At 31.5% G+C, this 21,187-nt stretch overlaps 2 protein-coding genes across 4 annotated transcripts; one reads left to right on the top strand and one right to left on the bottom strand.

Moving 5' to 3' along the window:
- LOC109333716 (probable xyloglucan endotransglucosylase/hydrolase protein 32) lies at positions 5,267-8,261 on the top strand. Its single transcript, XM_019569274.1, has 4 exons — positions 5,267-5,581; positions 5,785-5,885; positions 6,001-6,218; positions 7,845-8,261. The coding sequence occupies exons 1-4, from the start codon at positions 5,386-5,388 to the stop codon at positions 8,209-8,211; spliced, it is 882 nt and encodes a 293-aa protein (XP_019424819.1). The 5' UTR covers positions 5,267-5,385; the 3' UTR covers positions 8,212-8,261.
- On the bottom strand, positions 11,384-17,694 carry LOC109333606 (E3 ubiquitin-protein ligase RFWD3). Of its 3 annotated transcripts, none has more exons than XM_019569121.1 (13): positions 17,207-17,694; positions 16,463-16,538; positions 16,040-16,129; positions 15,916-15,960; positions 15,616-15,696; positions 14,972-15,085; positions 14,679-14,789; positions 14,434-14,573; positions 14,312-14,351; positions 13,653-13,715; positions 13,390-13,580; positions 12,310-12,786; positions 11,384-11,752 (listed from the first exon to the last, which is right to left on the bottom strand). In XM_019569121.1, the coding sequence occupies exons 1-12, from the start codon at positions 17,554-17,556 to the stop codon at positions 12,315-12,317; spliced, it is 1,773 nt and encodes a 590-aa protein (XP_019424666.1). In that variant the 5' UTR covers positions 17,557-17,694; the 3' UTR covers positions 11,384-11,752; positions 12,310-12,314. The 3 variants fall into 3 exon arrangements, with proteins under 3 accessions (XP_019424666.1, XP_019424668.1, XP_019424667.1); XM_019569123.1 differs by having other exon boundaries at positions 16,040-16,112; positions 17,207-17,238; XM_019569122.1 differs by lacking the exon at positions 11,384-11,752 and adding an exon at positions 12,118-12,198.

Here is a 21,187-nt window from a genome sequence, read left to right as displayed (position 1 = left end):
TATTTGGATCACACAACATCTACATTTTTCTAACAATATTTATCTATATCCTCACTTTCCCTTGTATAAGAACAAATAAGAATTATTCTTATTTAAGAACAAAAAAAACAGAAAATAAAAATGACACAATGAAGAACAGAATAAGAATGTTCTTATTATGTTAAAAACCACATTAAGAACACTTATTATGGTTACTCTTAATCCTACTAAATGAAATCAATTACATGGATCAAATAATGACATAATATTTGATATAAATGTTGTTTATTAGCAAAACATGTTTATCTAAATCTTTTCTAATTGTTTCGTGTATGAATTTTTTGTTGTTGATATTCCTCTTCTTATGCTTGTTGTGATCTTAACAGAGATCTAAATTAGACAAATTAAGTTATATATAGTTTCTAACTGAGGACTAAAGTCCACTAAGGATGTCTATCAAATCAAACACGCTTAGGGAAGACAATAAGCATGAGTAATAGCTACATGTTAGCCATTTTACACAAGGAAAATTGTGCCCTTTCCTGCCCATATGGTACCTGCTTAAGGGTATCTGTGGATACAAAGGGTATGCATGAGTGTCTATTAGATTTTTATAAATTGAAAAAAAAAAAAAAACTTTCAATAAGGTTACGTATTAGCCGGTAAAAGATAACGAAAACAATATTGTTTCAACAAAGAGTACAATTTGAAATTAAACCATATAAATTTAAAATTCTAAATTCAACATGATATTAAGGTAACTTCTGCTGATACTCTAGGACACATACCACTATACCGGTACCTATGCAGATTTCAACGACAAGTACCATGAGTTTTTTTACCATCCTTATACACGCTATTAGCTAAACATCATATATTCATACTGATTGAAGACGGAAGGATAGCAATGGCTCCCAGAAAAACGTTTTTCCTACTTTTGTTATGCAATAGTTTATAAACTAATACATTTTTGTTCTGAAAACATACATCATTATTAGATGCTATATTTTGTATTAATATTATTTAAAACTTTGATAAAATCAACTCTGATTAACTATAAAGTATGAACTTCTAGCAATCTAGCAAATTACTGTAGCCCGTGCCTAACGGCTCTCCAAAATTTCTACCCAAGATCCGCCACCTATACTTTGTTGTATTTAGGCACACATCTTATTATTTGACTTATGTGAGGTTGTGGGAATCATGTCAAAATTGTAACAATATTAAAATTATTTTTAATATATCAAACAACAAGTTAAGCATAGAGTTTCACCATTTATATAATTCAGACGTATAAGTAGCATTTAGGCCTATATGATAATATAGTTTGTTGAGCTTTTCGATTTGTCGGCCAAAGTGTCCCTACCACCATGCCTCTTTGAGTCACCGACAAAATAATACATATCCCAATCGGGTGAATTTGTCTAGGCATATAAATATATCAATTCAATATCTATACACTATCAGTGTAAAGATTTATACACAGTCTATAACATTATTTATGATTCTTTTGTATTATTTTTTTGTAAGAGTAAAAAATGATAACATAAATGATGGATGATGCAATAATAATATATAAAAGTGATACATTGTGAACGAATACATTTTTTTGTCTAAGTTTATATGTTGTGAAGAGAAGCTCTTGCAAGTTGTAATTGAAAATCCAGCCTATTATTATGCATATTATTTCTCATAGCTAGCTAGCACATTAATTATTTGCTTTATTTGATGGGTTACATATATTACTTGTGACTCTTTTAGTGGTGTTATTATTTCTACAAATTGCTAAACCGTGTGTATAGATAGAGCTCAATAATGCCTTCTGTGTCTTACGATTTTGTGGTTTGCTTCTGGGGAACAATGTCTTTAACTTCATGTACTTTGACCCTTCAGAGTTAAAAACTATGTATTATTAGAATTGTGGAGCCAATGGTCCACAAAATCAAGTCTTCGAATTTTGAAAGAGGTTCTTGAAGTTTAATGTTAAAGTCTTTCATCTTTATATGATTATGGGTAATGAATATTTGTGCAATCTTATTTCTATGATCTACTTTTTAAGTAGAGTTACACTAAGTTGTTCTTATATGATATCAAAACTTATTTAGATTTTGAGTTGCTCCTGAATATGAAAGGTGTTAAGCATTAGTTAAAGTCACACATCTATTATAGTACTAGCACCACTTTACTTTTATTATCCAAATAATTCGATCATAGTTTCTAGGTTAGATATATAAAAACTTTAGTCTCGTTATTCTAAAATGATATATAAAAACTTATGTTAATGTTAAGTCATTTGCAAATATCAAGTCCTAAGTGTGAGCATGTTAAAGTATTAATGAGTAGTATAATTTATAATAATCATGGAGAATACCCTCTTATAAGCTAACATCATTTTACTTTGATTATTCAGACTGTCCCATAATCTCCACGATCATTTTACTATACTTGAACAAGTTGTATAACTTATTATGAGCCATATAACTAGTATACATGCCTAGTTTTATGAAAGAGAAAACCTAAGGTTCGTTTAACCAAAAATGTGACTGTGAAGGAATCAATCAACACATAAAATATGGAAAATAAAAGTTTCTAGCATTCAATTATGTCTTTTCCACATATAATATATTAATGTTTCTGGTTGCTATCTATGTCGAAATATGGACTCCTTTTCATGATTTCATCAACCCATATCAAAATTAAAAATTATTGATGCTATCAATACCAATGGCTATTCACGTGTTAATCAAATCGTGAGTGTGCCCCACTGGTTATTCTATTGAAACATTAGAATAAAATATGTGAATGGTTGGAACGTTTTTGAAATGATTAATCACATATTAGATAAGATTCACTCTTTTAAAGTGTTTATAAGAAAGAAAATTGGAATTTGAGATGTGCCCATAGCCCCATACGGTATAAGTAGTGTTATATAGGGGGGAGTTACATCTCCATAACTTTATCACACGTGACACTATAATGTCATAATATAAAACATTATAATAATGTATCATCAAATTATTGACTCTTAAAAATAATAATACAAATAAATAATAAATAATATATTGATTATATATAAAGGTATATAAATAATACCTAAATATTATATATATATATATATTTTTTTTTTTGGACCGTCAGAAATCATCTGACGTAAATTATAGTCATGCTTTAAACGCAAGTATTGGACACACAACCTTCGAACACTAATGTCATTGGCCGCAATTACATTGAGCTGTGGACTTTAATACTAGCGATTTTAATGCAAAATTGTAACTCAATTAATGTAACAACTCTCATATTTTTCTCCTATGTTTTTGTTTTTATCTCCGGTTGTTTCTAAACATTATCTGCCATTTATTGATCTTGGCAATGAGGACTTATAAGACGCAGTAATGAAGGAAAAAAAATCTAATATAAATTTGATTGAGATTATTTCGTGCTACACAATATTACAAATAGTGATAACATTATAAAAGATATAGTTTGAGCAATTTCCATTATGTAGTGGAATATCCTATACTAAAAAAAGTAAAATGTTTTATCGTAGAGACATCATGATGAAACGACATATTCCACCACTCAATCCAACAATAATATCACTATAATTTCCGGAAACAACATATTCAATTCGAACTTTCTGGGTCCATTAATAGTTAGTCCCTGAATCCTGACTTACTCAATTGATGAAGTTCACATGTTAGCACACCGTTACTCACACTGATTCATGAGCATGGACTATATTAGAATGTGACCCACATTTCTTTTCGTTATAACTTTGGTTTGTCATAATGACATTTATTCATTGTCTCATTTTTGCCTTTACCTGCAATATATGCATACATGAATGGTAACTGAAACAATGAAAAGGGATTGAAAGGGGTGTTTAATTCAGCAATTACTTTCCAATGATGTTTCATGTACCTCTAGTAACTAACTTCGGTAACTTTGATTTTTATATATGCAAACTATATATACCTTTAAAGTTATTTAATCTTCTACTAGTTTTTATAGCTCAAATATCTTGTGAAAAGTAAAGTGATAAAAAATATATAATATTGTTGTAAATGTAACAGGACAAAGCTCAAAATATGTTATTATAAAAAGTAAAGTTAAAAAAGTTATCTAATCTTTTTGATACAAATAACGCACTCATTGCTTCAGAGGCACTGTAAAAAGGTAAAATAATCGAAAATTATCTAATCTTGTGGTATATATAATATTCCTATTAGAGCTCAGATATGTTGTAAGAAATAGGGATATCAGAAAGTTAATTAATCTTATGCTACAAATAACAAATAACAAGACTCGTTGCTTTATAAGCTCAGACAAAAATACCTATAGCATTTAGGAATTGAATCCTCGAATGAAGACATAAGTTATTTTGCTTGTATTTAAAAATAAAAATACCATTATATTCTATATATAAAGGTAAAAATATTATGTTATACATTTTTTTCTTTTAAGTTTTATTTACTTTCATCTCCTTGCTAGTAGCCTTAGGTGAAGATGTATGACTTGAGAGTATATATATATATATATATATATATATATATATGATATTTCACTCTTTTATATTACTTAATTAATTTTTTCAATCAATTAAAATTAATAGTACATTAAGTGATACAAAAAATGGAACATTAATATGTTCCACTGTAAGTTATAGGTACAAGTCAGTTCTAGATTTAATGAGAAAGCCACACAAAAAATATCATACAAGATGCACATTTAAGACACACCCATCTACCCCCTTCTGCGACCCATCACACTTTTTAAGCTTTACAACCTAGCTAACAGGTATTTTTGTCCTAAAGAGAGGCAGGGCAAAAACAAAAAGTAGTTTATTTTATATTACCAAGAATATATTCTCACATTTTCAATAAGAAATTAATTCCTTTCAAGGTGTGTTTGTTCCTCCCAACAAATATCGCTAATTAGAATTAAACCATGAATATTTTGATTTTTCTAAAGATATAGCATAGCTTAAACTATTAGATAACCTCTTTGTTGATAAACAAAATAAAATAGTTTGCAATAGGAAAAAAATAGAAAAAGTATAAAAAAATCTTAAGTGTCTTATGCATAATAAGTATAATTGAATGTTATCCAAAATCCAAGTATCCTACAATTAAAGACCACATATTTTTGTTTATTATGATCTAGAAATAAATATTAGTATACTTAATAATTGATCTATATTCTAACCCCTCCAAAATTTCATCATTAATTCTTTTTTAGGGACCCACTGATTTTCTTACAATTATATAAAACTTAGTACTACCATGCTCTTCCAAATGCATGCACCTTACTTTTAAACACTTTAATTACCTCACTTTCTCTCACTGAGACTACACTGCATTTATAAACAACACAACCATTCTCTTTTCTGCTTATACACACTTCATTATGTCTTTCTTTCTCTTTGCCATTTTAATCTTAATGGTCCCTTCAAGCAATGCTTATTGGCCACCTTCACCTGGCTACTGGCCAAGTTCCAAATTCAGGTCTTTAAGCTTTTACAAAGGTTTTACAAATCTTTGGGGCCCTCAGCATCAAAGACTAGACCAAAATGCATTAACAATTTGGCTAGACAGAACCTCAGGTATATATTAATCTGATTAATTGGTCTCACTTTACTTTCACTACTTTATCTTTGTGCTACATATATATATTGTTTATATAGTTTGCAACAATTCTAAATGACATGAAAGAATACTTACTGGCTGAGTCATGATCAAATCGTTATTTTTAAGACTTGAAATGCATTATAACCCACTTTCATTGCTATGTTTCTTGTAAAAACAGGGAGTGGATTCAAATCAGTGAGGCCATTTAGATCTGGGTACTTTGGTGCTTCTATTAAGCTCCAACCTGGTTATACTGCAGGAGTTATAACAGCTTTCTATGTAAGATCATGCCACAAGAACAAGTTGAATATTTTAGATGCTTATATTACATACACATTGTTGTTTAGTTTATTAATGTTACTATTACTTATGATAATGATTTGATTAATGGTAGCTTTCAAATAATGAAGCACACCCTGGTTTTCATGATGAAGTGGACATTGAGTTTCTTGGGACCACATTTGGAAAGCCTTATACTTTGCAAACCAATGTTTATATAAGAGGGAGTGGTGATGGGAAGATTATAGGAAGAGAGATGAAATTTCATCTATGGTTTGATCCTACCAAAAATTTTCATCACTATGCTATACTGTGGAGTCCTAAGGAAATAATGTAAGTTTCTCTCACATCATTCCATATCCTCCTTTTTACACTTAGTTTATAACCTACAGATCAAATCTTGAATGATATCTTATTTCCTATATCAAATTGATCAGAATGTTATTTTTTATTTTTTATTTTTTTTCTTATTTATAAAATATAATAATATGTGATTGACCTGAGATAATGAATGAGACACAATTGGAGACAGATAATCTCAGTGTATTTATAACTACTGACTATTGTTTTCAACACAAAAATAATTTGATCAATGGTTATAAAGTGAATGTAAATAGGGATGTGAAAAAGTCAACATGAGAATATCAAAATAGGAGTTTATGTATGCAATTGAATAGATTTCGAACATTAGCCCAAAAAAGTAGAGGAGACATGATAGGCACTAATACTTTTTCAGCTAAAGTAGACAAGAGGTAATCCAATTGTTATGTAAACAACTTAAACTCGTTAACAGTTTGATAGTAAAAATAACTAAAGAAAATCAATGCTGCTGCATTGATTTGATTGGTTGTTGTTATCAGTAGGTATCTCATTTTAGGAAACACTGATTAATATTTTTGGGACATGAATGAATGGAAAAGAATCTCATTTTCTCTGAAATTAAGCTAGAAAGCAAATACGGATCTGACATGTTTAGCATATCATATAGAAATTAATATCACAGGAATGACACAGAAAAAAGTTAGGCATAGAAGTGTGTGGTAAACAAAATCTGATAACATCCTACCAATGAAAAAGTTAAAAGCAACATTAACAATATATTTATATACTTGTTCTTTTCGTGGCCACTGAGGCAAAGTTCAAGTATAATATTAAACAATTGCAACCATAATGTAAATCTTATAATAACCAAACTTTAGGGGTATTTGTGTCGGCATAAAAAGAATGAAAAGTAAAATTGCTCCTTGAAAATTATAGGGACGTCCTAAATATGGAAAATTTCAATTTAACCCTCAAAAAGTTTAAATGGTGGTCACATTGGTCATTGATAGAGACTAGGTCATCTCTAAGTTTATTCTATAAAAAAAATCAATTTAACAGATATTTGAAAGTTTAGAGGATCAAATTAAGACTTCTCATTTTTTTGAGATCAAATGTGTGCCCATATGAATTTTTAAGACTTGTTTAGGTATCCATTTAAAACTAAAAGAAATTGACGAGTAAATCAACATTATGTTATGATATATGGATGTAAAAAGTAATGTAGCTGAAAATAAGTGGGATAGACATTATTTTATTAATCTTATAAATGATTTTTATAACATGTTTTATAAATTTGGATTAAATATATTTTTTAGTTCCTGAAAACATAGGTAACTTACTTTCAGTCCCCAATTTTTCTTGATTTTTAGTTCCTTTTTGTCCTTAGTTTTTAGTCTTTACTTTAGTTAATTGTTTTTATTTTAATCTATGTTGATGATGTATCAACACCATGGTTCACAATCTAACTGATAAATATGACATGTATCATATGTTAGCCCCATCATTATATTGAAATTGGAGGACCAAAAACTTAAAAAATAAATTATTTAGAATGTAATCAAAATTCAGTATATTTTAAGGAACATATTTAAGTCTGTATAGTTTGCTTTTACTGACATTAAACAATTAATGTCTCAGATTCCTTGTTGATGATGTGCCAATAAGGAGATACACAAGGAAGAGTGATGCAACATTTCCACTAAGACCAATGTGGCTTTATGGTTCAATATGGGATGCATCATCATGGGCAACTGAAGATGGAAAGTACAAAGCTGATTATAGATACCAACCTTTTATAGCAAAGTATACCAACTTCAAAGCTAGTGGTTGCACAGCTTATGCCCCTAGATGGTGCCATCCAGTTTCAGCATCACCATATAGGTCTGGTGGGTTGACTCCACAACAAAATGGGGCCATGAGATGGGTTCAAAGGTACCACATGGTTTACAATTATTGTCAAGATTCCAAAAGAGATCATAGACAAACACCTGAGTGCTGGGGTTAAAATTTATAAGGTTTGAGAATTATAATTACGGATTTGATTAAGAAATAAAAAACAAAACAAAGATTATATGTGGAAGTTGTATATTATAAGTGATATACACTGCTTTCATAGATAAATGTTTTTTTATTACTTGAGCATAGTTGGATTAAGGATACCCTATAATCATTTTGGTTCACCCAGATGCTTGTGTGATCAATTTAGTCTTTGAAAATTTGAAATATTATAAGTTCCTCGTCAAAATTTTGAATTATTCATGAATCGATTTAATTTAATTACTTATATCACTTATAAAGTGAAATTGGGTGGGAATGTTGTTGGTCCCAAAACACTGTTCCTTCGTGATTTGTTTTGTTTTGTTTGGTTTTTCATTCTGAAAGTGTCTTTTACTTTATGAGGAGTGACTTGAGATGGGACCCATTGCATGACAGCAACATTCATGCAAGTGTACGGGGTTGCTTGTCCAATTAAGTCTATCTAGCAGTGAGAAAAATTGGAGGATGTGCATTTTTTCTCTGTTTTGGTGTAAATTGTGAATTTGTGATGTAGACCAAGAAAAAAAGTTACACAGTGGAAATGAATAAAGAAAAAGAAAAAGTGACCAATAATATGTATGAGTCGGTGATTGTAGCAGTCTTGAGTTCTAAACTTCTAATGTTTATAAGTATCTTTTAATGTCGTTGTCATTTGTGAAAAGTTGAAAGCGAAAACTTGTGTGGTCAATGTCAATATCACATTGTTATTATAAATGGGAAGATGTTTGTTACATATTAATAAAAGTGGTCGCATAACTTAGATAAGGGGATAAATGACATTGATGGTGAGAGAACATTATCCTTATCAATGAACTAGTTAATGGTCTAAAGTAGCATGTGTATGAGGATTTTTTTAGTATTTTGATTGTTATTCAATTGATCATAAGAGTATTAAAGTGGTCCATTTAAGGTTGTAGTATAAATTATGCTAAACTACATATATCTCGAAAAAATGCATTTGCATATATCAACCAACCATATAGGGCTTCAAGTAATTAATGCCAACCTTCAAATTTTATCCATCTTGAGGAGAGTCTGCTACTAAGTACAACTCACAGCACAGAAATTTATACCTACCTTGAATTTGCTAAGAAACAAATTGTCATGTCTTTTAATCAGTGAAGTTCTGAATGTTGGTAAATCAAAGACACCAAGGGTCAATATGATTTATTGAAAGGATTGAAGGGCATCAAATGCACAACTTTTCTATTCTTTGCTGAGAGTTTATTTGCGAGTTGGTTACTGGAGAGCAATGAAGGGAAGAAAAAAACTTTAGAGCTACGAAATACATTTGTAAGATAACTTTCAAGTTCTCTTTTCCCCATTTTTAAAAACCAACTTGGAACAAACCCTTAGCAAAATATCAAGCTTTAGCATATCCCTAGAGAATAGAACGAGACACCCTAAGAGGAGATTAATATAACTGTTGAAACAGTATAGTTAAACTAAGTATGAGGAAGATTATTATGATTCCCCCATAATATATCTGTGATTGGTAAAAGAGTTCTTCACGTTTTCATAAACAAAGAAATAGATACATTAAAAACTGAAACTTTTGGTATATCAACACTGTCAAACATATATACGTGTCCAAGAAATCCAGGCCATAAACAAAGGTGTCAAGTATGAGATAGTAATAAACATTAAAAATTAATATACAGGAAATCTATATAATCTAGGGAAACGTGACTCTTCCTCTAAATAATAAACCACATATTTGCTTGTTGAAGATGCTCGAAGGCTAATAATAATGCATAAAGCAGAGGACCATAATGCCCAGATCAAACAAATGAGGTTGTTGAAGGAGAGCTTTTGAATCATTAAGAGTGAAAAGGATGGAATGAAATGTTTTACACACAAAAGAGGTTTTGGTAGGATGGAATGAAATGTTTTACACACAAAAGAGGTTTTGGTAGGTATCATAGTTCAAATCCGAACTTTTTTAATAACAATATGGCAAAAATAAAGAAAAAAACACCTTTAATTGCATCAAACCATATTTACTAGAAGAGAAAAAATATATATGCATTTTACAATATATAAATTTTATATATTATCGTTGCATCATCCATCATACATGTATAATCATTACTGATTATTCAGAAAAAATAATATAAAGGAATGATGTATTGATTATGTATAAATTTTTATACTAACAATACATAAATATTACACTATTACTAGAATTCGCTAATAATTTATACATGAAGGGAGGTTCCACTTATATATATAATTTTGTCTACAACGACTAGCTCTTTGAAAAAAAATCATTTTGGCCACTATATTGTGGATGTTCACAGTTGGAATAAGATTGTCTACTATAAAGAATATCATGGTTGAATCAATTTTTTAGAAACAAAAGGTATATAACCTTACACTCCAAAACACAATTTATTTTTCTATAAGCATTAAATCCATGGTGAACGAATTTATATGAATGGACCTGAATCACAAGGTTTCACGGTGATTATAGTTAGTTAGATTATAGTCATAGAAACGCTACCACGGTTATAGTAAATTCATGGACCGGTCACATATCAAGATTAAGCTGTTATCGCCTATCCAATATTAAAACAACATTATTGTATGGTTGTGTTGTTGGTTTGTTTGTCCAGAAAGGAAGGTGCGTTGATTGACAGCGACTTCACTTGTTTCTTTCTACCTCAAATTCTCTTATCTTTTTTTTCTTGAGGTCATTATTTCAAGGCTGGTATTACAGTGTATATCTCAGAAAGATTGCACCTCGATTTGGAAAGGTGGTTATGGAAGGTTGCCATGACTGTACCTTTTCGATGCTCAACTGATAGTGGGAAAACAGGCCATGTGTATGAGTCCGCTCATGTAACCCGCAATTTTTTGTGGGCAGGGCAACTCTATTAGACGATCTAGCAGACAATAGGCTTAGGGTATAAAAAAGAGTCAAAACTCTAATAGATAATAATGTAATGCCTAGAAAAAACAATTATATAATGTGATTTGCTCAATTTTTTTGCTTTCTATCTTTAACTTCTCTGTTCAATTTTTTTATTATATAATTTTATGAATTTTTCATTTTTTATTTATCGATATATGATCAGTTAGCCTATTTTAAATGGACATGAGAATTCATCCAGCAAATCAAAACAGGCTATAGGCACAGATCAAACAAGCTTGAGAGCCCACTTTGCCATTACTATTAAAAAATGGTACATTGGGCATGGCTATCAAACAAAAATCTCTATCTCGGCTTATTTAACTTGGATAATTATGCAATAAATTTAACTTAACGAACCCATGTTTTATTTGTTATTAACCTGACTAACCCATTTAATTTTAAATATTATATTGCTTAAAAAAATCATGGTACCGGTTGTTACCAGTGTTTTTGGTTGGAGGATGAGTCCTCGATTTGCAACAAAGAAGACGTTAGCCATCTGGCACTGATGATGCGTAAGTAGGGACAAGAAACTCAACTTCTTTTGGGCGCCGTTTATGCAAAGGGAATTAATCATTATATCCACCATTGATAGCTGAAAAACAAATGCAACTTTGTTTAATTTGGATAAAATAAAGAAAGTTTTCTTATTCATCATTTGAGGAAAATAAATGTAATGACCAATCCAATTTTTTGTTCCCAAAACAATCTTCTATTTTTACAATTATATAATAAGGCATAACAATGAAGCTGCTTACTCTATACACCCTACAATTTGGGTAGTTAAAAAATTTAAACATCAGACATAGACATACGTTTCCCACAGACTTGGAACATTTTCTACGAGAAAATGGAATGGAAGAGAAAAAATAAAACAATAAACAACTTTGTCAAGAATAAAAATACATTCTCAGATGTACAAATGATGAAACTCTTTATCTTAATACCAAACTACTAAGCATACCCTCTAATGTCAGACAATATTACCGCGCTAATGCACAAAGAAAGGAATATCCCTTAAATACGGGAAAAGAACACAACCTGCATAGGCTTAGTGACCCCCTTTAAAGATTCCAGTGATATAGCAAATATCATTTGAAATCCTAACACAAATAATTGCAGTGACATAGCAATTGCAAGATATAGAAATACCTTCCTCACTTGGCATGGAAAAGCTGCAATGTTTTCTCACTTAAACAACCAAGTATTCCATGGCTAGGTGAGTACTTGATATCACGAGCATGAGCAGGTAATTTGAATTGCTGAAGCACTCTAAAAGATGGCAACTCATGCAATACCAGTTCGCCAGTAACTTCATCTCCACAAGCAAACAATCTTCTCTGATCCTCTAACTCAACAACCGCACATTTTGGTAGTCGAATTTTACTTACATTGGCGCATGAGGAACCCATCATTTGGAAATGGTGACTATCGTCTCTCTTGAACAATACATGAGAGCCCTGTACTCCTTGTCCAGTACCTAGAGGACTGAGCAATTGTTGAGAAAGAGGCACTTCCATAGACATGTCAACTTTCGGACGGTATGAAACAACAACATCATCACTGCTAGGGCAATAGGCAAGTGATATACAAACTCCTTGACTGTCAGTATTAGGAACAAGAGACGGCCTTCATATAAAAGAGAGGAAGGAAGCATTAGAAAAGATAATTACAGGAATGAAAAATAGAGCATAACTTCAGGTGATTACTTTAAAAATTTGCCACTTCTATTACAGAACCAAATCAGGCTCTAAATAGCCAGTAAAATATTAACATGTTTGGATAGAGTTAAGAACTAATTTAATTTATAACAAAACAACACTTGAATTCCAAAATGCAAAAGAAACATGTCAATAACAAAATAAGTCTAAAAAACGCAATTTGAGAATATAAAGGACAAAAGGAAGATTTTACACCATGAAAAGAAATTCTAAAAAATAACATGAAGGAGGGGGGAGCGAGGAAAGGTACAAAGATGGACCAAACTGTCCAGACATTGGAAAAACTACAGAGTCTATCTAAATTCAACATAACTTGAAAAGAAATTTATGACTATACACACATGAGCTCCACACATACTCCAAAAGAAAATGGCAAATTGTCTACCAAATTGAATTGCAATTTATAATGGATGGTGGTGTTTGCTGGAACAGTTGAGAAATTTTTTAAGGCAATACTAACAAAACAAGGGGGAAACATAAAGCTAATGTCCATAAAATGAAAACAGCCTACCCTTCCTCAGAATCAAAGTTCCACTGAGAAACTCCAATGGCAGCTGCAGATAGGATGGTCCTACCACCAGCTGAAAGACTTGAAGTTTGTCCAAGTGATTGTAAAGTATGAACAGGGTTGCTAGTCAACCCAAATAAAGATTTTACAGGTCCCACGGTTTGGCGCATATCAAACACAGAGACACAACCATTCTGCAGAGAAGGTATATTAAGATTAGTATTTGATTTTCCTAAATCCAATAAATAAGAAACCAAAGTGCTGACCTGCAGTCCAGCATATAAGTAATGTGAACTGTTGAGATCCCATGAGCATGACCAAGCAGGACACTGAAATACAATGCTAATGAGGTAGAAAACCCAAAGAGGGGGCAGTACAGGTATTGCAAGGCAGAAAAAATGTAATAAAAAACTATTTGTATATGTAGTTTGGAGAATATTCTCTCATGTCATTGTAGCAGTTTTGGGAGAACTAAAAAGAGCAATGTCCTGTTGCAGCATGTTATGTTTGCAGTTATTTGTTGCCTAGGCTACAGTTAGAGAGGACTGCTAGAATTTTCAGGATATTCACTTACAACGGCATCCTTTATGGAAACACTGCTTTGTCGTGCTCATCAAATGGGTACTTCAAAGGAGCTGTCTATGGAAAGCATTGAAAAAGATCGGCTAGATCTACTTAGTGGGATTAATCTAAGTGCTGTCTTCTGAGCAATTTAAAAAAAAAACGTAATTCAAAGAGGATATCTTATTATCTTACACTCTCCTTCTATACTCTTCTCTTCTTCGACATAATTATAATAATGAAAGAAGATACATGTACAAGCAAAATACTGTTTTAACAAACCACAAAGTATAGTGATTATAACTATTGCTACTAGCTGCATTACTGCTAACTTCAAATTTAAAATAAAAGATCAAACTTGTACCTTCAAATCATAATTTATAACAGGACTGTTGCTCTCCAAGCTGTAAAAATTAACATGAACTACATCAATGACCAAGTTTTCCTATGTCATATAAAACCAATTAATATATAATGCAATCATACCTTATCACTGATAATTTCTTTCCTACTGAAGCATAGAGGGCCAGGCTACCATTAGAAGGTGAAATATGTAGATCTCTAATACCATTTGTAGTGGAAGGCAGTAAGATATCTTCCATCTCAAATGGAGCTATCAAGCTCAACTACAAAACCGGGTTAACATAAAAACAAAACTTTCGTTGCATAAAGAGACACTAAAGCCAAAGTTAGCATATACACACAAATATTTAAAAGTTGAAAAATCTTACTTTAGTTAGTGTGTGAAATCCACCTATCACCTTTGGCTTCTGTGCAACTAATATAATTTGCTTCGAAGTGTCCATATCAAATACGCGTGCACCACTCAGATCAAATGCTTTCTAAAAGGGAAGAAATAACTATGTAAACATAATTCAAGTACTCAACAGAAATAAACTAAACCGTATAATAGCATTTAATCAAATAAGCTTATTACATTCTGGAAATATGTAAAAATAATCCCCTTCTAGGAATGAAATACATGAACATTTAAAGTATATATGAAAAGGGTAAAATGTCATACCTGCAATTCGAAATTGCAAAAGGATCCCTTTCCATAGAAGCTTGAGCCATTGTTCCCAATTTCAGATTGCCTGCTCTGCATATCTACTAGCAGCTGCTCCAAATAAATGTTTTTCTACAGAACCAAAGTAAGAAAATAATTTTTTTTTAAAAACCACACATACAAGCATCCAGAAGAATCAAAATATAAAAGGCTTATATGATCAGCATCACCAAATATGATTACTACTGCTTATTTTTGTCCCCGATGCTCGTAAAACCGAACACCTGAGTTTTTATCATCAAATTGTTAAAAAGCTATGAAAAGGATTGTTAAAGCAACATGGTTATCATTTAGATAGTACTAAAAACTTGAAAGATGTTAAATCAATGATTCGAGGGGGCGTAAGTAAACAGTGGCAAGGTGTGACCCTACATGCTCTAAATAAGTAGAGATAGGGGAAAATAGTGCTAAGCTGTTGGAAAACATGACATGATGACACTAAGTTAGGCGAGGCATCATCTATCTACACCATATAACATAACATATTATCAAGTACCAAAAGTAGGTCTAATGTTAAAAGTGTGCTATGTTTTAACTTTGAAAAATCATGGATCTGCCATGATCAAAAGGCAGGTGTCTTATATATTTAAAAATAAGGATACCTCGGCAAGCTTCTGAACTTGAAGATGTAATGCAGCTTTTCTCTTCTGCCATCCAGCTTCTTTCTTGTGCCAATCATCACCCTAAGAAGTAAGAACATAATGGAAATATTTTCTTAACAAAAATTAATTGGAATATAGTCTAACATTACATCAGAATCCAATCCCACACGCCAGGAAGAAATACAAGCATATAGAGCCCTAGCAAATAACTAAACAACTTAGACAACTATTATCTTTCAAGGAAAAAATAAACATAGTAATACAGTAAGCAATGAGAAAAATCAATCAGCAGCATCCTACCTTACTTTCAAGGGCTGCACATTTGGCCTCAAGTGATTGAATCCTCTGAAAATAAAAGAGAAATCAACACAGTTAATTTCTCAGTTCAATTTAATACTTTCAATGCACATAAAATAGACACAACCTTCTGAGATTCTTCATCAACCGCAACTAATCGTGAAGCATAGAGCTTCCTCACATCCTTCAAGGAACATTTCCTATTGCATTGAGGACACTAGAGGAAAAAACACACAAAATATGAATGTCAAGTATTTCTTATTTGGTATATTAATTTTGGAAAGTAGTTTACAATCATATTATAGCATAAAAACTTATCATCCTGCACCACTTTTGTACACCATTAGTTATACTTGTTTAATCATGCATAAATTTATGGTTAACAGTGTATATCAAATTAGATGGTTGTTAAACATGAACCACAAATATATCCATTAAAGAACATTTAAGAATCTAATACACATAATTAACAATGAATTCCTATATCATTGACAAGGTCTAAAAATGGTATAAAAAGTTGTGGAGAATATTGGGGCTGTTATAACATTACCTTGCCGTGCTTTTTTCTCTGTTGAAGCCATTTTTTGATGCAAGACATACCATATATGTGTCCACAAGGAAGACAACTGAATCCATTCATCCAAAAAGCACACAACAAAAAATCAAATAACTCATTAATTTCACAATGAACATTTATTCAATTATTTAAGTGAGTAAAGCATAAAATTAGTCTCTAAGATTGATATGGTCGTCCGATTTGGTCTTTTCTTAGAAAGGAACTTAGTTTATGACTTTTCACACTATCAATCTATTTGGCTTCTCACATCAATTCCATCAAGGACCCAATTGACCGACAATGTGCAAAGTCGTAGACTAAATTGACTAACAATGTGCAAAGATTGGGACCAAATTCACAAAGGAAGACAACTGAATTCATTCATCCACAAATAAATAAATAAGTAAATAAAAAATAAGTTATTGATTTGACAATGGACATATATCTAATTAGTTTGACGTCAATTTGGTAGACAACATGCAAAGTTAGGGACCAAATCAACTATTTTTGATAATGTACAGACCAAAAGGTCAAGGGTTCAATTCCTGAGAGAATGATATTTGTTGAGAGGAGCAATCACCTACCACGAAATGCATTAGTTGTTTACTCAAAAGGTAAGTATACCTTTGGTGGTATAAAAAAAAAAACTAAATAGTAAATCAAATAACTCATGAATTTCAGAATGAACAGATATTCAATTAATTTCAATAATTTTTTTTAAATGATAAGGGAAGAAACCTGATATGGTGTTCGCCATTGTTGACCCAAGGTTCCATGCAAATAGGACAAAGTAGTCCATCAATCTCGCTGCGACTCCACTCACTCCCTTGGCTGCTCTCAATTGCGATTGGTGAAGACGAAGCTTCTCCTACTTCCGTTCTACGCCGCTTGTTCCGCTCTTCTTCATCGCAATTTTCCGAAACCCTAGAAGATGGTAAAACGGCGACGTAATCTTCATCATCGTCCTCATCATCGTCCTCATCTTCTTCTTCTTCTTCATCGTCGGAGATTACAAACGCTGCTGGACCTACACTTTCAAGTACGTTCTCGTTGTATACGTATAATTGAAATTCAAATGGATTCGCCATTACAATTATTTCACAGTTACATACAATGATGGTGAATGAGTAATAGACTAGTATACTCTGTGGCCCTAATGTGAAAACCTAACGCTGAAAAGCGTGAGGGAAATTAAAGAGAGCGCGCAAAGGAGGTGGGTGTTTTCATTTAAGTTTCAATGGATAAAGAGATCACTCTCATATCAGAAATTAATATCTTTTTCAGTTTGCATCACCCATATTCTGAAAATAATATATTTAAGATAAAAGTATAATAATTATATATTTTTATGATTAATTACATCAAATGATATATGGGGTGATAATTTGGTGGAGTAGAGAAAATGTGCTACTATTACTAATTATTAGATAAAAATGTGATTATAAAAATATGATATTTTTTAATTTTTGGTAAGAAATTGATATTTTTCATCTTTTATACTACGTGAATTGTCTTTCACAACAAGTGTTACTCCTATGAATCAAAACTTTAATCTTTAGTTATTCTGATTATGACCCTTGTATCAATAGACCAACACCTTATTGGTATTGATTATAATACTAATAATAACTATAAGATTTAATCTAATAAATTTATTATTTAAATTTAAAATTTAATATAATAAATTATGAATTGTTGAAAATATATTTACGTAAAAAATTCTTAAATTATTGGTAGATATATTTTGTTCTCTAATTAATTAATTATAATATTATCATCAAAGCAACTCTTTAATTTAATCATTAAATTAATTTGGTCCGGGCATTTAAAAAATTACCTCATTTTGGGTCTCTTTAAGAACCCTATATATTTTTTGAATGGGGCACAATATTCACCCTCAAAATTCATGTATAACATCATAGTCAAATGAGTTGGCATCAACTGATTATAAAGCAGTAGAAAATGTGAAAACCAGCTCTAAATTTTATACATTTCATAAATAAATAAGTATTATGAAATACTTTTTAATTATCGCTTAAACTTTAATTATTGATAGAATTGATTCCTGAATAAAGATAATGTTAACTTAAAAGTAATGGAAAGTTATAATCCATGCATTTTTGTAATCTCCATTGTTTATTTTATTTTATTTATGGGTGGGGATCCACTTACTCCAAGAGTAAGTCTCCTCATCCTAACCATTAATTTTATGAACATCTAATAGTTTAGATCTACTCACTAATTCAAATCATTCAATTGTTAGAATTTCTGACAGTTTATGGGTCACAAATATAATTTTATAATTGTGTTATGGTCATTATTTAATTAGCCAAATATAAAATAGTCTTCATGAATTAATTTGGCGGCTAAGGGCATATGTGTCATGAAATATTATAAGTGTAGATACCTTCATTCAATTTCTGATTTCATAACGGGACTGAATTAGAATTATTGCAACTTAACTAGTAACTGCTACAGTTACTTTTATGGGTTATGGTCCCCATTTGTAGAGTAACAGGTTTGATTGTGTAACTGATGAGATAAAATATTGATTGATGAGGAGTTGTCAATAATGTTACAAAACCCATCAGAATTCTATCAGTTCATACTCTCATTGGCTTTTCATTCCCCTCTAAATGAGCATAAGGAAAACCATCAGACTCTATCATCTGGAAGATCCTCGTACCCATATACCCTTGAAAATTCCAAATGCATAATCAATGTATGTTTTTCTTCTTCACTATGAACTCAATTGGGGTTTCTTCGGTCTAGATCAGGGTTGTTCCATTTGGGTTTATGTATGGGCATAAACATTTTGTTATAGGAACAAAAACCTGATCATTAGGTTTTCCGCATTCAGTTTAAATGATTATACATAGAAATTCCAATAATTGGTATTAGAGCCACCCTAATTTGATTCATGTGTGAAATTTGGTCTTCTGAAGTATTTCCTTTTCTTCCCCAAATTTGGATTTTTTTTTGGGTTTGATGATTTATCTATGCCATGGATTGATAAAGATAGAAATTCATCATTTTCCATGTGCATATAGATAGATTCGAATTGAATCAATGATTTTTTGATGTTTTTTTTTGTAGTTTTTTTTTCTTGGATAAAACTGATGTAGAAACTGCCATGTTCGTGTTCTGGTCGTTGTGCTCTCGCTCAAGCAAGAAATCCCTCGCTCAAGCGAGAATTAAACAGAAGCATCGTTTTTTTTTTCGCTTTGGTGAGAGTACGCTCGCCCAAGCAAATTTTTTTTAAGGGAAATTTAAGATTTATGGGGCTTTGGTATCTTTGTGCATTAACTTTGGTTATTATTTGGTTATCCATTAAGTTGTCTGTTATTTCAAGTGAGACAATTGAAGTGAAATGTCGTCAAAGTGACCTCTCTCATGGATATAACTCATGAGGAATATTAGATATAAGTGTGTATGATTATTCATGCGAGTATTAATTGGCCCAAAGGAAAGTTGATATTTGACCGAAGATCATACACACCTGTGATGATAAACATGTTATAATTCTAAAGTTTTTATACAAGTGACTGATGAATCAATCCAAAGAGGGATTCGTCAGTTGACATGCCTTATTATAAATGTTTGATCATTACAATAAGAGTACCACTTGTAGTTAATATTACTGTCCAAAGACTTGATATTAATGGTGCACTAGGTATCTTGATTTGGACATATCATTATTTAAGCACATTGATAATTTTAAGTTGTGAGCATATTTTTAATATTTTGTCTTTTGTTCTATTCAGCTACATCAATTGCTTTTATATCTGCAAATCTAAATTCGGTTCCGGTCCTTAATGGAACAAATTATAAGGACTGGAAAGAGAACATGGAAATTGTTATTGACTGCATGGATCTAGACTATGCATTAAGGATAGAGCAACCCTCTTCTCCTTCGGAATTCAGTTCCTCTAAAGAGAGGAAGGATTATGAGAAGTGAGATCGCTGTAATCGCATGAGTCTAATGATTATTAAGCGTGACATTCCAGAGGTCTTTAGGGGTACTGTCTCGGATGAGATAAACAGTGCCAAAGTTTTCCTTGCTGAGATTGTAAAGCGCTTTGCAAAGAGCGATAAGGCAGAAACAAGTACTCTGTTAGAGAGCTTGATTTCCCCGAGGTTTCAAGGCAAGGGAAACATAAGGGAATACATTATGGGAATGTCCAATATTGCTTCAAAGCTTAAGGCCCTTAAGTTTGAGATGTCGGAAGACTTACTCATACATTTGGTCTTGTTTTCCCTTCCTGTACAATTCAGTCAGTTTTAAGATCTCTTATAACTGTCAAAGGGAGAAATGGACTCTAAATGAGCTCATTTCATTTTGTGTACAAGAAGAGGAAGGACTGAAGCGAGAAAGGACTGAAAGTGCCCATTATGTAAGTACCTCTAAGGACAAGGACAAAAGGAAAAACACTTCAGAGCCTAAGAATGAAGCTGCTAAGGGTTCAGTGCAAAAGAAGTAGAAGTAGGCTGATGTCTGTTACTTTTGCAAAGAAGCTGGACATCAAAAGAAGAAATGTATAAAGTATCACGCATGACGTTCTAAGAAAGGTATATTTCTTACTTTGGTCTGTTCTGAGGTTAATTTAACTTTAATACTTGGAAACACCTGGTGGTTAGACTCCGGTTCAACTTCTAATATCAGTGTTTCAATGCAGGATTGTCTGAGCTACCGAAAGCCTAATTATGTTGAAAGATACA

This window comes from Lupinus angustifolius, chromosome LG19 (assembly GCF_001865875.1).
Source record: "Lupinus angustifolius cultivar Tanjil chromosome LG19, LupAngTanjil_v1.0, whole genome shotgun sequence".
Lineage (NCBI taxonomy): Eukaryota > Viridiplantae > Streptophyta > Magnoliopsida > Fabales > Fabaceae > Lupinus > Lupinus angustifolius.
Note: the sequence above shows the minus strand (reverse complement) of the source record. Positions and strands in the feature narration are given on the sequence as shown.

Coding starts and splice junctions, on each gene's coding strand:
- LOC109333716 (XM_019569274.1), top strand. CDS start 5,386: ATGTCTTTCTTTCTCTTTGCCATTTTAATCTTAATGGTCCCTTCAAGC. Junction 5,886..6,000: donor GAGTTATAACAGCTTTCTAT/GTAAGATCATGC, acceptor GATTAATGGTAG/CTTTCAAATAATGAAGCACA. Junction 6,219..7,844: donor TGGAGTCCTAAGGAAATAAT/GTAAGTTTCTCT, acceptor TTAATGTCTCAG/ATTCCTTGTTGATGATGTGC.
- LOC109333606 (XM_019569121.1), bottom strand. CDS start 17,556: ATGGCGAATCCATTTGAATTTCAATTATACGTATACAACGAGAACGTA. Junction 15,697..15,915: donor GTGCAGCCCTTGAAAGTAAG/GTAGGATGCTGC, acceptor CTTACTTCTTAG/GGTGATGATTGGCACAAGAA. Junction 14,790..14,971: donor TTTGCAATTTCGAATTGCAG/GTATGACATTTT, acceptor CTTCCCTTTTAG/AAAGCATTTGATCTGAGTGG.